This window comes from Elephas maximus, chromosome 23 (genome assembly GCF_024166365.1).
Source record: "Elephas maximus indicus isolate mEleMax1 chromosome 23, mEleMax1 primary haplotype, whole genome shotgun sequence".
NCBI classification, from domain to species: Eukaryota; Metazoa; Chordata; class Mammalia; order Proboscidea; family Elephantidae; genus Elephas; species Elephas maximus.
The window spans coordinates 37,608,998-37,623,885 of record NC_064841.1 but is presented as its reverse complement, the minus strand read 5'-3'; the positions used below and the strand labels follow the sequence as shown (position 1 = coordinate 37,623,885).

The 14,888-nt window shown below is 33.8% G+C and overlaps 1 protein-coding gene across 1 annotated transcript in view; it reads right to left on the bottom strand.

Moving 5' to 3' along the window:
* The window catches only part of SI (sucrase-isomaltase), a 100,733-nt gene that overhangs the window by 19,396 nt on the left and 66,449 nt on the right, over positions 1–14,888 (bottom strand). Inside the window, exons 31-36 of the mRNA XM_049867374.1 lie at positions 13,808–13,936; positions 12,967–13,077; positions 10,705–10,767; positions 8,852–8,968; positions 6,980–7,067; positions 5,945–6,083 (exon numbers count right to left, since the gene is read on the bottom strand). Coding sequence (XP_049723331.1) covers positions 5,945–6,083; positions 6,980–7,067; positions 8,852–8,968; positions 10,705–10,767; positions 12,967–13,077; positions 13,808–13,936 — 647 coding nt within the window. The remainder of the gene's footprint in view (positions 1–5,944; positions 6,084–6,979; positions 7,068–8,851; positions 8,969–10,704; positions 10,768–12,966; positions 13,078–13,807; positions 13,937–14,888) is intronic.

Below are 14,888 nucleotides of genomic sequence, written 5' to 3'. Positions count from 1 at the left end.
GGTTAGAACCCAATCCATGGTGTAACAGAAGAAAGGCCTAGTGATCCGGTTCCATAAAGATTACAGCCAAGAAAGCTCTATGGAGCTCAGTTCTACTGTGTAACACATGGGGTCACCATGAGTTGGAAAAAACTAAAGGGCAAAAGGTTTGATTTGGTTGAGATAAAGTCTGTAAACATATAATGAATATATTTAATCTCTGTAGTTTTCTGAAAGTTCAACTCTTTTTTTTGGAACTGAAAATAATTAAAACATGCAAAGCCTATATAACTCAATTTTTAAAACTGATGAATCTAGATAACTTAAATGCCAAATGTAATTAAATCTTTTATTTAAATAAATAAACAAACAGGAACAAATTTAAACTATTAAATAAATGTGCATTGGTCTTACATCAAATGATATTCTATAGAAGTGTTCTGGTTCCTTCTTCATAATTTCATCTAAGAGTGGAAAAGCCATTGCCGTCCAGTCAATTCCAACTCATAGCAACTTTATAGAATAGAGCAGAACTGCCTGATAGGATTTCCAAGCAGCAGCTGGAAGATTGGGACTGTCAGTGTTTTGGTAAGCAGCTAAACTCTTAACCACTGCACCACCAGGGCTCCTTATGACTGGAAATGAAGCTTAACATTCTTACATACTGTTGTATATCAACTATTCAAAAATTAACCAAATCTTTCTTGAACATATTTAGGAAACTTTCACAGTGACACTGGAAGAATAATTGGTTCATTAAATTTACTAAATTTATTAAACATCCACAATGTGTCAGAAACCATGCTAGGCTCAGTAATGCATTCCAGAATTTTAATTTATACCCTCTGTTTTCCTTAAACTATATACTTTCATCTTAAAACACATATAATTTTGCCAATGCAATCATCAGTAAATTCTTGATATTTTTTGATCTTTTAATAACTATAGATTTATGTTAAAGTGAGATTGTTGTTGTTGTTGGGAGCCATCTAGTCTGTTCCGACTCATATCTAGGTGCAACAGTAGAAAACACTGCCTACTCCTGTGCCATCCTTACAATTGTTGCTATGTTTGAGCCCACTGTTGTAGCCATTATATCAATCCATCTTACAGAGGGTCTACATCTTTTTTGTTGACCCTCCACCATACCAAACATATTGTCCTTTTCCAGGAACTGATCCCTCCTCATAACATATCCAAAGTATGTGAGATGAAGTCTGGCCACCCTTGCTTCCAAGCAGTACTCTGGCTGTATTTCTTTCAAAACAGAACTGTTTGTTATTCTAGCAGTCCACGGTATGTTCAATATTCTTCTCCAATACCATAATTCAAAGGTATCAATTCTTCTTCTGTCTTCTTTATTCATTTTTCAGCTTTCATATGCATGTGTAGCAATTGAAAATACCATGGTTTGGGTCAGGAACACCTTAGTACTCAAGGTGACATCTTTGCTTTTTAACACTTCAAAGAGGTCTTTTGTAGCAGTTTGCCCAATGCAAAACGTCCTTTGATTTCTTGACTCTTGCTTCCATGGGTGTTGATTTTGTATCCAAGTAAAATAAAATTCTTGACAACTTCAATATTTTCTTCATTTGTCATGATGTTGCTTATTGGTCCGGTTGTCAGGATTTTTGTTTTTTTATGTTTAAGTGTAATCCATTCCAAAGGCTGTGGCCTTTGATCTTCTTCCATAAGTGCTTCTAGTCCTCTTCACTTTCAGCAAGCAAGGTTGTGTCATCAGTATATAGCGGGTTGTTAAGGAGCCTTCCTCCAGTCTTGATGCCACATTTTTCTTTATATAGTCCAGTTTCTCGGTATACAGATTGAATAAGTATGATGAAAGGATACAACCCTGATGCACACCTTTCCTGATTTTAAACCACACAGTTTCCCTTTGTTCTGCTAAAATGACAGTCTCTAGTCTATGTACAGGTTCCTCATGGGCACAATTAAGTGTTCTGGAACTTCCATTCTTCACAATGTTATCCATAATTTGTTATCCACACAGTCAAATGCTTTTATATAGTCAATAAAACACAGGTAAACATCTTTCTGGTAGTCTGCTTTCAGCCAAGATCCATCCGACATCAGCAATGATACACCCTCTTTGGAATCCAGTTTGAATTTCTGGAAGCTCCCTGTCATTTTACTGCTGCAATTGTTTTTGAATTATCTCCAGCAAAATTATACTTGTGTCTGATATTAATGATATTGTTTGAAAATTTCCACAGTCCGTTGGATCACCTTTCTTTGGAATGGACACAAACATGAATCTCTTCCATTTGGTTGGCAAGGTAGCTGTCTTCCAAATTTCTTAGCGTAGATGAGTGAGCAACTTCAGTATGGCATCCGTTTGTTGAACCATCTCACTCAATTGGAATTCCATCTATTCCTGAAGCCTTGTTTTTTGCCAATGTCTTCAGTGCACCTTGCACTTCCTCATTCAGTTCTATCAGTTCTTGATCATATGCTACCTCCTGCAATGGTTGAACGTCAATCAATTCTTTTTTGGTAAGTGACCCTGTGTATTTTTTCCATCTTCTTTTGTTGCTTCCAGCAACTTCCAATATTTTGCCCATAAAAAAAAAAAAAAAACCAAACCCAGTGCCATCGAGTCGATTCCAACTCATAGCAACCCTATAGGACAGAGTAGAACTGCCCCCATAGAGTTTCCAAGGAGAGCCTGGTGGATTTGAACTGCCGACCCTTTGGTTAGCAGCCGTAGCACTTAACCACTATGCCACCAGGGTTTGCCTAATAAAATCCTTCAAAATTGCTACTGAGGGCTTGAATTTTTTCCTTCAGTTCTTTCAGCTTGAGAAATGCCTAGCATGTTCTTCCCTTTGGATTTTCTAACTTCATTTCTTTGCACATTTCATTATAAGACTTTACTTTGTCTCCTCGGGCCACCCTTTGTAATCTTCTGTTTAGCTCTTTTACTTCATCATTTCTTCCACTTGATTTAGCTACTTGACATTCAAAAGCAAGTTTCAGAGTTGCTTCTGACACCCATTTTGGTCTTTTCTTTCTTTCCTGTCTTTTTAATTACCTTTTGCTTTCTTCCTGTATTATGTCTTTGATGCCGTCCCATAACTGGTCTTGTCTTCCTTCATTATTTTTCTGTGCATCAAATCTATTCTTAAGATGGTCTCCAAATTCAGGCGGAATATACTCAAGGTTGTATTTTGGTTCTTTTGGACTTATTTTACTTTTCTTCAGCTTCAGCTTGAACTTGGATAGGAACAATTGATGGTCTGTTTCTCAGTCAGCTCCTGGCTTTGTTCTGATTTTGAGCTTTTCAATCATCTCTTTCCACAGATGTAGTCTATTTGATTTCTGTGTTTTCCTTCTGGTGAGACCCATTTATATAGTTGCTGTTCATGGTGATGAAAAAGGGCATTTGCAATGAAGACGTCTTTGGTCTTGCCAAATTCTATCATGAGATCTCTGGTGTCATTTCTATCACCATGCCATATTTTCCAATTACTAATCCATCTTCTTTCTTTCCAACTTTCACATTCCAATCACGGTAATTGCCAATGCATCTTGATTGCACATGTCATCAATTTCAAACTGCAGAAGTTAGTAAAAATCTTAAATTTCCTCATTGTTGGCATTAGTGGCTGGTGAGTAAATTTGAATAACAGTCCTATTAACTGGTTTTCCTTGTAAATGTAGGGTTATTATCCTATAATTGTCAGTGTTATATTTCAGGATAGATCTTGAAATGTTCTTTTTGATAATGAATACAAGGCCATTCCTCTTCAATTCATAATTCCATGCATAGTAGACCATAGGACTATATGGTTCAAAATGGCTATTTCAGCTCACTAGTACCTAGGATATCAATCTTTGTGTTCCATTTCATTTTTGACAACTTCCAATTTTCCTAGGTTCATACTTTGTACATTCCACTTTCTGATTACTAACAGATGTTTGCAGCTGTTTCTTCTCATTTTGAGTCATGTTACATCAGTAAATGAAGGTCCCACAAGCTTTGCTTCATCCACGTCATTAAGGTCGACTCTAATTTGAGGAGGCAGCTCTTCCCCTATTGTACTTTGAATGTTTTCCAACCTGAGGGGCTCATTTTCTGGCAGTATATCAGAAAATGTTCAGCTGCTGTTTATAACTCTTTCACTGGTCAATTTTTTCAGGTCCTTGTTCCTAGTATTTCTTAGGCAGTTCCACTTAAACATGTCCCCCATGGGTGACCCTAATGGTATTTAAAATATCAGTTGCATAGCTTCCAGCATCAGACCAACACGCAAGCCACCACTATGACAAACTGACAGATGTGTGGGGAAAATGAGGTTAGCTGAGAATAATTTTGTCCCAATGTTATGTTCCACTGAATTTAATTGAAAGTAAATTTTGTCCCAATAAAAAAGGAGTTTTGAATACAAGTTAACTCACTGCAAAGTGTGAAATTTCCTAGTAGTTCTACATGACTTTATTGTCCCTACTTCAGGATTCAATGAACAAGTCAGTGGTCAGATTCATGTAATGATTTCTTGATTAATTCACCAAAGATTTATTGAGTGCTTATTCTAGGATGAGTAAGAATTGGGTATTGAAATAGACAAACAAACTTTTGTAAGTGAAAATTTTTATCCACTCATTTTATTTAAAAATGTTTTTCAGTCTTTTACCAACTTTTTCATATGATAGACTGGTGGTTTTCAATTCTGGCTGCTCATTAGAATATCTTGTGGTTTTTTAAAAATCCAGAAGCTTATGCTAGATTCCAGACCAATGAAATCAGCAGTTATTAAAAGTCCCCAGGTGATTACAGCTTTTAGTCAAGAGCCAGTGATCTAGAGCTGCTACACTGTCTAATATGATGGCCAGTAGCTATAAGGGACTAATTAAATTTAAATTGCACTTAATTAAAATTAAATAAAATATTCACATTTTTTTCCCTGAGTCACACTAGCCATTTGGTCAATAACTACATACGGCTAAAAAATGGCTAGTAGGTACCATATTGGACAGCCCAGAATATTTTGGAACATTTTTATCATTGCAGAAACTTTTATTAGATGGTGCTGATAAAGGCTTGAGACTTGAAGAATGATCTGTATTTCGTCAGCAGCAGTCTCACATGTTATTGTCATTGTTAGGCGCCGTTTAGTCAGTTCTGACTCATAGCGACCCTATGTACAACAGAACAAAACGCTGCCTGGTCCTGAGCCAACCTCACAATGGTTGTCATGCTTGAGCCCATTGTTGTACCCATTGTGTCAATCCATCTCATGACCCCCTGCTTCACTAAGCGTGACGATTTTCTCCAGGGACTGGTCCCTCCTGACAACATGTTCAAAGCACATGAGACCTAGTCTCACCATCTTTGCTTCTCAGGAGCATTCTGGCTATATTTCTCCCAAGATGGATTTGTTCATTCTTTTGGCAGGTATATATTCCATGGTATGTTGTTTTTTGTTTTGTTTTGTTTGTTTTAGCCTCACATGGAAAGCTTGTTACAAATGCAGATGACTTAGATGAAGCTTAAAGTTTGAGAAGCTCAAGACAATTCATAGATGCTCTAATTTGCTCATAATTAACTTTAATAATGTATTTAGTCAAGCTTCAATGTCTTAAAGACATCGAATTATATGTTATTTCCTCATGTATATACTTATTCATTCAACACTATTAACTGAGCACATACCATTTGTCATGCACTGAGTAAACTGAGGGGAACAAAATAAACATGGCCCAGAATTCCTAGATACAAATTAAGAAGGAGTACAACAAAATACAAACAGGAAATATATATAGGTAGATAGATAAGGAAATAAATACTTAGATAAATAAAATTATTGTAAGCACTATGAAAGAATATAATACAGAGAACAACTGAGAAGGAATCCTGCAGGAAAAGACTCTTAAAGGACATAACATTAAATCTAAGATCTGAAGGACAAGAAGGAGCCAGGAGATAAAAATTATGAACATTACTTACTCATAAGTGGGTTTCGCTTGTGACCATCCATACAGATTGTGAACATCATAATGCAAAACTGATGATCCGTCACTAAGAATCTGCTCAGTTTCCATACACATAGTTCTGAAATGTAATCCATCAGTTCTTTTTGTGAGTTCTGAGGAGAATTAAAAAAAAAAAATATATATATATATATCATAAACAGCCCTATATTGAAATGTGTATATATACATATATATACATTGCAAAGACAGAAAGTTATTTTCAAATAATTCATAATTTTTTACCATTTGTACACTTTGTCTATGATAATTATAAATGAAAAAACTAGTCTGCAATTGTAACTAGTGAAAAATATTAGAAAAATTTATATTCAGTTATAAACATATTACTAACAAACACAAATTAATAAAAAAAAAACTTGAAAATACTTCTAAATGTCCACCTTCTTATGCATTTGGATGGAAACTTCTGATTAAGTAGATATCTAATAAAAATTCATTTGGCGACTGAAAATTTTTTTTTTTTAAGAGCCAGGTAAATGCAATGATCCTATCTTTGATGCCTATTTTTTTAGTTTAAGATGCCTTTTGAAAAGAACTTTGCCATCGCCTTAGATATTAATACAGTTCATAAATTTACTGTCTACACAGAAGAATGAGGATGAGTGCTGAAGGACTGGCCCTTTTGCTCCTAGGTCAGGGACTCGCAGAGAAATATTGTTATTATTCTTTCAGTTTACTTCAGTTTAAAAAATAAAACAAAACTTTGAGAGTTGTTTTTAAAATCTTGAAGCGTATTTAGAATTTCATATCTGGGAAGGTTTTTTAGAAAGCCAAAGTTACAGTTTTCAAACAAATTTAGAAATGTACTTATATAGGTAAAACAAAGTTCTTGACTTTTCTTCTTAAAGTAGTGTTAAATAATATTGGTAGTAAGTGTTGGGTATGTTTGTGGATTAGTAATAAGAATTTGGAATATAAATCCCATCCCCTAAATCTTTAGTATGTATACAACCTAACGAAGAAATAACATAAAGGGCATAGCAATAACCTGGGAAATAAGGTGGGTAATTTAGCTCTATATTTCTGCATTCATTAGTAGTTGTTCCATTCACAAAACTTGATGGTTCATTCATATCCTTAAAAAGAGAGAAAGAGAAAAGATAAGCATTAAAAAAAATTCAGAACCTATATTCTGGAAAACAAACAAACAAAAACTAATTCAGAGAACAAATACATTAAGGTAGCTTACTTGAATAACAGTACATTTACTCACTATTCTAAAAACCAAAACTATAAGGACGCTCAATGATACTAAAGAATTTAGTTTAGTGTTCCTTAACTATTTTTACAATCCATGCTTCCTTCTGAGAAACATAAGATGCCCTATTTTTCTCTGAGATGTGAATTTTACATATAAAAATGAGCTGTTTTTATGTATCCCAAACATAAAATCAAGTTATAATAGTGTAAGCTTTATATTCTTTTCTACATTGGTTACAGAATTTGTTTATTATTTGATCATCATAATCTTTCTCTCTAAAGATTTTAATTTTAGACCACTTTTTCCTATGCAGCAGTGAAGAAAAATAAAGGACATAACTATATCTGAGAAAATACTGCATGTTTTCTTATACTTCTACCACACTACCACCTTCCTTTCCACCCATGCACCTAAGAATGGTATCAGTTATTTTTATTTTTAAAACCACAAGATATAAAAAAAAGTTAGTATAAATACAGAACACTTCAAAGAAGAGCTCTATTGAGCACACGTTTCAGGATATCTGTGGCCATATTGAAGGGGCCAGCATTTAAACATATAAATTAATATAAATTAAAAAAAAAATTAGCTACCATTAAATATAAATGCCTCTAAATGGAAAGAGGTTCAGTTCTCTGTATCTGGATATCATTCTCAGGGGCACACTTAGTATAACCCCTTAAAGTGTGTAAACATGTATATCAAGCAGACCTATAAAAAATATATATATATATATATATGTCCCAATAATTTAAAAAACCTATGACTTACTCAATTTTATATTCTCAAGGCTTGCACTTAGGAGCATACCAATGGGGGCTTCTTTGATTAACAAATAAATAAATGAATGATTGTTGTTAGATGCCATCGAGACAGCCCCTGACTCATAGCAACCCCATATGTTACAGACTATGAGGCTTTCCTGGTTGTAATCTTTACAAAAGCAAATCACAGGCCTTTCTTCCTGGGAGTTGCTGGGTGGGTTCAAACAGCCGCCCTTTCTGTAAGCAGGTGACCTCAAACCAGTTGTGCCACCCAGGCTCTATGTTGAAAAACCAACAGAGTAAAAAATGCCACTTCCAATACCTAGAGATAAATTATGTAAAATATTCTATATTAAATATTTTATTGGGGGAAAAAGGGGGTCTTTTATGCTATTTTAAAATTATATTATGAAGAATCTTACTGCCAAAACTTTAAAGTTTCACCTAGAAGAAGGAGAGTGTTTGGAATATTTCTTTGCTAAGTTTGTAAGAGATTATGATTTCTTACACAAAAGATTAAACAGTTGTATGAGTGTGGGGATTTATTCCTATATTGAATGGAAATAAATGTTTATAGGTACTTATGAATAGCTAGAAAAAGAGGTTATTCAGTTCCTTGGTCAAGTGAGAAATGTCCAGGAAGTAACACCTATGTACATAAATTGAGTTGTTAATGTATTTCAGCAGTCCTTTGCATAAGAAAGTTCTATGGGAAAAAGAGTGGGCTAATTTTCACAAAGAATACCTTGTAGACATTATTATAGCCTGCTATAGGGTGGCTATGAGTCAGAATTGACTCAACGGCAACAGGTTTGGTTTTGGGGTTTAGTAATGGTTTTGCCTAATCAATACACAATAAATAACTTAAAACATAAATTTGATAGAGCTTACTTACAATCCACAAGCCATCAAACTTCATTTGGTCATTGTAGAAATCTATAATTTCCCTTGCCCACCACTCTGCTGTGGAATTCCTGAAGAAATCTGGAAAAGCGACATGAGCTCTGGAAGCCTGTAAAAACAAAATTCAGACCCATGTACTGAATTTGATAAGAGAGATCATCTAGATCTATATCAGAAAATTATCTGGCAGATTCACAAATTGTGCAGTAGTGACAATGAAGGCAACCTTAATTACATGAATATATGTGATTTTTCTGTAGTCACCCAGTTTCTGTGGAAAAGAAAAGAGAGAGACAAGATATAGACACAGATGGAGTGAGAATAGTGCAACCTGGGGTCCTAGGTAGAAAACAAAGAAACAATTTCAAAGCACACAGGGATATAATTTCAGTCCTCAAAGAGATAGGAAAGTTTTGTCTCTGTATTGGTAGAGCCTTACTCTGAAGGTTTACCCTTGTGGGGTTTAGGGGAAGCTTATAGTTTTTTTTTTTTTTTATTTAGCCTGCTTCTCTGATGAAACTGAGTTTACTCAGTGAACCAATGAAATGTTCTGTCATCTCCACAAACCTTTTCTTTCTCTCTTACATCTAACCCAATCAGAGAAGAGGTGTTTTAATACTCCTTTCCGTACGAAGAAAATTCCCTACTTGCCAGTCTATGAATAGAAATTCCAAGATCAGAGTCACTGTACATTAGCATGGGATTGACCTTGTTCAACTAAATCAAACGGCAATGCCTAAAATCGTGGCATCACCTGACTACTTTCCTTCAGACTTTAAGATTATGCAGTAACTTCCAGAACAGTCTCCTTTGTGAACAAGATATGATGTGCAAAGGGAAACCATAAACAATATAGAGATTTACATACCATGGGATCGCGGGTTGTTTTCGATTTGAAAGAGACTTAATTTTATCATTTTCATGAATAATTACACTTTACTTAAAAGGAAAGGAGGCTTGCACGGTTACACTGAACAACTATTTTCTGTGCTAGGACCTCCCACAGATTACAGGAGAATTAATAATGAAGGCAACACCACACTTTATTTACACTTCCACTTTTTTGTTCTTTCCATAATTTATTCATTTGTTTATTTTATTCTTTTATGTGGCCGCTTTTATCGCTTTAACCTAAATCATTGGTTTTATCCAGAGAATTGATCAGGTATGTCTGATTAAAAACCCTTTATACCTTTTGTGGAAGAGGATTCCAAAGGACTCTACATAAGTCATTGCAAATTGAAGCTGCCTGAAACACCTATATGGAGAGGCCATACATTCCCCTTCAGTGCTACCACCACTACCCAAGTGCAGTGCGTAGACCTCAAATCAAGATAAAACTTTGCCTTTTCCCTCAACAACATGGTTCAGTTTTACTTTTAGTCTATTTTAAAAATGATTTGGTTAGTTTTAAATAAGTAGGATCCCTAATTTTTCACACTTACTTGAACTTGGGTTGGAAGAACCAGGTTCACATATGTCATCCACACACTGAATTTATATTTTGAATTAGGCATCCATCATATAGCAGGTTATATAATCTCTCTGAACATACATTTCTTTTTCTATTTAATGATTTTTTGATACAATTAAAATAAAGTTTTTTGGATCAAATGAAATAAGTATAAAACTACTTAGTAGGATAACTGACAAATTTTGTTTTGATATTCAGGAAAAATTAAGTAAATTTGATTTAAATATGCTCTAGTATAGGATACTAGAAAATAAGCCTTCTATTTTTTTAAGGAAAGTATTAGTCAATTGAATTATTAGTCAAAATGAATAATTGCTGAATCCAATTGCTTAATTTCTTTCTGTTATAGAGCTAATCAATGTAAAACTTACGTTAACAGCTTCATCTTCAGTTAGACTTTCATCTATTGTAATATTGGGCAGGTCTGGCCAAACCTACAAAGAGAAGAAAAAAATGGGACAAGAGATCAAAATAAATTCAGTATGATATGACTATGATGTTAAGGAAGTATAATAGGGTTTTTGAGGCATGTTATAGATTCAAAATGCCCAATTCAATAATTCCTTTCATTATTTTTTTGTTTCAGAGTGTTATTTGGTCTGTGTCTCCTTTGTAAACTATTCCATTTTACATATTAGTATACTCTTTAATATGGCAATTAAGAAAAAATATTTCCGACTTTTATGCTAGGTGGGGATTTTGAAAACAATACATGTAACAAAAATGTCTGGGTAAGAATTAATATAAAAAAAGGATATACTAAATTTAATTTAATGTGACATTTTAAAACTGTTTTTATAATTGTTCCAGATTAAAAACTAAAATCAACAAATAGTTTCTTTAAAAGGAGTTAAAGAATTGATTTAGATGATGTCATGCTGAGGCATGTATCTCCTTGTTTTTCACAGTTAGTACCAACCTCCTCCCTTACCTCCCAATGTTTTCTTCTACCCCAATCACAAACATAAAAACGGAGCCCAAATTCCGCCATTCTGAAAGTCATAGGAATTTGAATCTATGATGTAGAAGTTAGAAATTCCCTTATTAAAAACTAATTCCCTAAAGAATTAGTTATAAGGAATCAATTAGTGATAAGGACCAATGTCCTAAGTTGAAAGAAACAGGGTAGAAAGCTGAGAAAATGTATAGGAATGTGGGCTGAGGAGGAAGTTGGAAAGGAAATGAATCCCCCTGTATGGGCAGTATGTCATACTCTTTACTGTAATTTTCTTAAAATATTAAAACTTCAATAATTTCTCCATTTAAAAAAACCCTCATTACCATCACGTCAATTCTGACTCATAGTGACCCTACAGGATGGAGTAGAACTGTCCCATAAGGTTTCCAAGGAGCAGCTGGTGGATTCAAACTGCCAAGCTTTTGGTAACAGCCATAGCTTTTAATCACTTCACCACCAGGGCTCCAATTTCTCCATAAAACCAAAAACACCAAACTCGTTGCCTTCTAGTCAATACCGACAGAGTAGAACTGCCTCATAGGGTTTCCAAGGAGCACCTGGTGGATTCGAACTGCCGACCTTTTGGTTAGCAGTTGTAGCTCTTAATCACTGTGCCACCAGGGCTCCAATTTCTCCATAGGATTTCTTAAATTTTATTCTTAACTCTTTATTTTGAAATATTTTTAGACTTAGAGAAAGCTATGAAAACTCTACCTAATGTTGGTGTATACATTTTACCCAGTTTCCCCTACTGTTAACATCTTACATAATCAATTACCAAAATAAAGAAATTAGCATTCATACATCATTAATAATTAATTTACATATCATATTTTATTTTCACAAGTTTTATCACTACTGTCCTATTTTTGGTCCAAGATCCAATCAAGGGTCCCACATTGTACCAAATTACATTTTCTCTTATGGGATTTTTTAAAAACTCTAGTTATGATCATTAACATTTTTATTTTGATTGTTTTATAGGAAAGTAAAATTAGGGTATTTTCTTTAATATATTTATATATGCAAGTCTGAATAAACCCAAAACCAAACCAAACCCACTGCCATTGAGTCAATTCTGACTCATAGCTACCATATAGGACAGAGTAGAACTGCCCTATAGAGTTTCTAAAGAGTGCCTGGTGGATTCAAATTGCCACCCTTTTGGCTAGCAGCCATAGCTCCTAACCAGTATGCAACCAGGTCTGAATGGTATTGCTTATATGAAATATGGTGAATTATATTCTTTGTTCAAGTCAGGAATAGCTAACAAAAAAACATTATTGCTTTTATCGATGAGATGTTTCTAACAGAAATACAAACATTTAAATTTTCCTTATAGTAAAGAAAAATGTGTAGCCATCTCAATAATGGCAGTTTTATAATAAAACTCAAAAAAGAAATCAAGAAATTAATAGAAGAGAATTTAAAGTTGAAACAGTATGTGAGCATTTAACTTATGTTAATTCTTTCTTTGTTTCTAATAATTTGGATTGAACTCAAGTAGTATATATTATTTAATTTACTAGGAAGTAACTCATTACATTTCTTACGATATATCTATTTCCATCTGAATGTAGTTTGTTAATAGTATTTTAATTAAATAGAAACTTTCAATGAAATAACATTTCTAAACTTATTTTATCATGAAATATTCAAGGCATGAATTTAGTACCTTTGCCCAACAAATATCACTGGTGTTAGGCCATTTGACAAAGACATCTTTCTCCTGTCCTCTTTCGAATGCTGGGTAAGGCTCTGTTTCATTTCCAGAAATTGCTGGATCCTAAAATTGAAACAAAATACAAACCATGTAAATACAAACAAAATTATAGTCACCAGGGTAGTCATCATGAAACACCATGATTTTTCATTATTAAATTTCATAGTTTATGCTTTCACATAGACTGACAAATTGCATGAAAATCAATGTTTTTGTTAGATTTCTTCTAGATTTCTTGTGGAAGCAAATTCTAAGGACTTATGAAAATACATGAACTATGATTTCAAGCAAGATTACTAGAGTTGTTTGTTTTGTTTTCACTTGTTCAGTGAGGTTTCTTCCTGCCTGCTTCCTTTAAGTTATTGATAAAATATTTTCTCCATTCCATCATTAACTTAAAGGCAATTTTTTAAATATGACAAGCGTAAGAAGCAATGCCAGAGAATGATTTGAGAATTGCATAGGAATAGAAAATCCACCAATAGTTGATGATGACATCTATAAATTGAAGACAGTTTACAGGCAGCTTGGATGATTAATAGAGAACAGCTTGGCTTTGATTCACCATCTTTTGGCTTAGATTTGCAGGGATATACCTAAAGTACAAAGATAGCCTGTGGCTGCCTACATAAAAAGAATAAGCATTAAAGACAAAAAAAAGTTTTAGATTTGGGAGTAGGATACAGAGTTATATACTTTATATTTCAAAAAGCCTTTTTTCTCTCATTCTAGTATAAAGATCTGAATGAAACCAAAATAACAAGACAGATAAAATGTAAATACAACTACTGACCAGGATAATAATGTATCTCATTCCTTCTCCTCTTATTTTGTCAACAAACTGAGGAAGATCGCGGAAGTCATCGCCAATTGTAAAGTCTAGTTGCCTTTCCATGTAATCGATGTCTGTGTATTGTACATCCTGAAATACATAAGAATTATGGCAGTGAGGTAAGAATCACAAAATAGTGACTGTATCACATTCTTTTGTAATTACGAATGTTATAGCAATATTGTCTCTTCACTTGATCCTAAAGAGTTAATCAAATGATGTGGTGTTCAAGGAATAAAAGTAGCATGTAAAACACACAAGACATTCTAAGAACAAGTTCACATAAATGTTCTGTTTTGCCAATATTTCATTTTGTAAGTTTGATCTAGAAGTAAAAATTCTTCCAAATCAGTGCATTTAGTTAAGTAATTTCCAAAAGACACAGGAGCAAAGTGATTTACATTCCTATGAAATCACGTTAAATGGCAAATTGTAATTTTGTACCCTGTAGAGGTGTTTTTTTTAGAGGTGTTGCTGTATTTCTGGGAACAATAAAGCAAAAATGGGATAATTACAGATTATTAGCAATATTGGCAAAAGGGAAAAATTAATTATTAGTAAATTCATCAATTGTTGTCAGATACTTTTTGTATTAGCCACCAAAATATGCTTGGAATAACAGCCCAAGATTAAATAAGTGAAGTATTGATTACAGATAAAAAAAAAAAAAAAAAAAACTGAACCTGTTGCAATGCAGTCGATTCTGACTCATGGTGATCCTACAGGTCCCTATAAGTAGAACTGCCCCATATGGTTTCCAAAGAGTGGCTGGTGGATTCAAACTGCTGATCTTTTGGTTAGCAGCCAAGCTCTTAATCACTGTGCCTACAGGGTTCCTTGGTTACAGATAAGTATTTAAAATATATTTAAACTGACATATGTTTGAACTTTATCATGAAATCTTTAATTTAGGACTAAATAAAAATCTGTCAACTATTTTCTGTTGACAGATATTAGCTCAATTTCTTCTTTACATGTTACAAAAATATGGATAATATATTGTTGTTGTTGTTTGCCATCAAGTCGATTTCAACTCATGGTG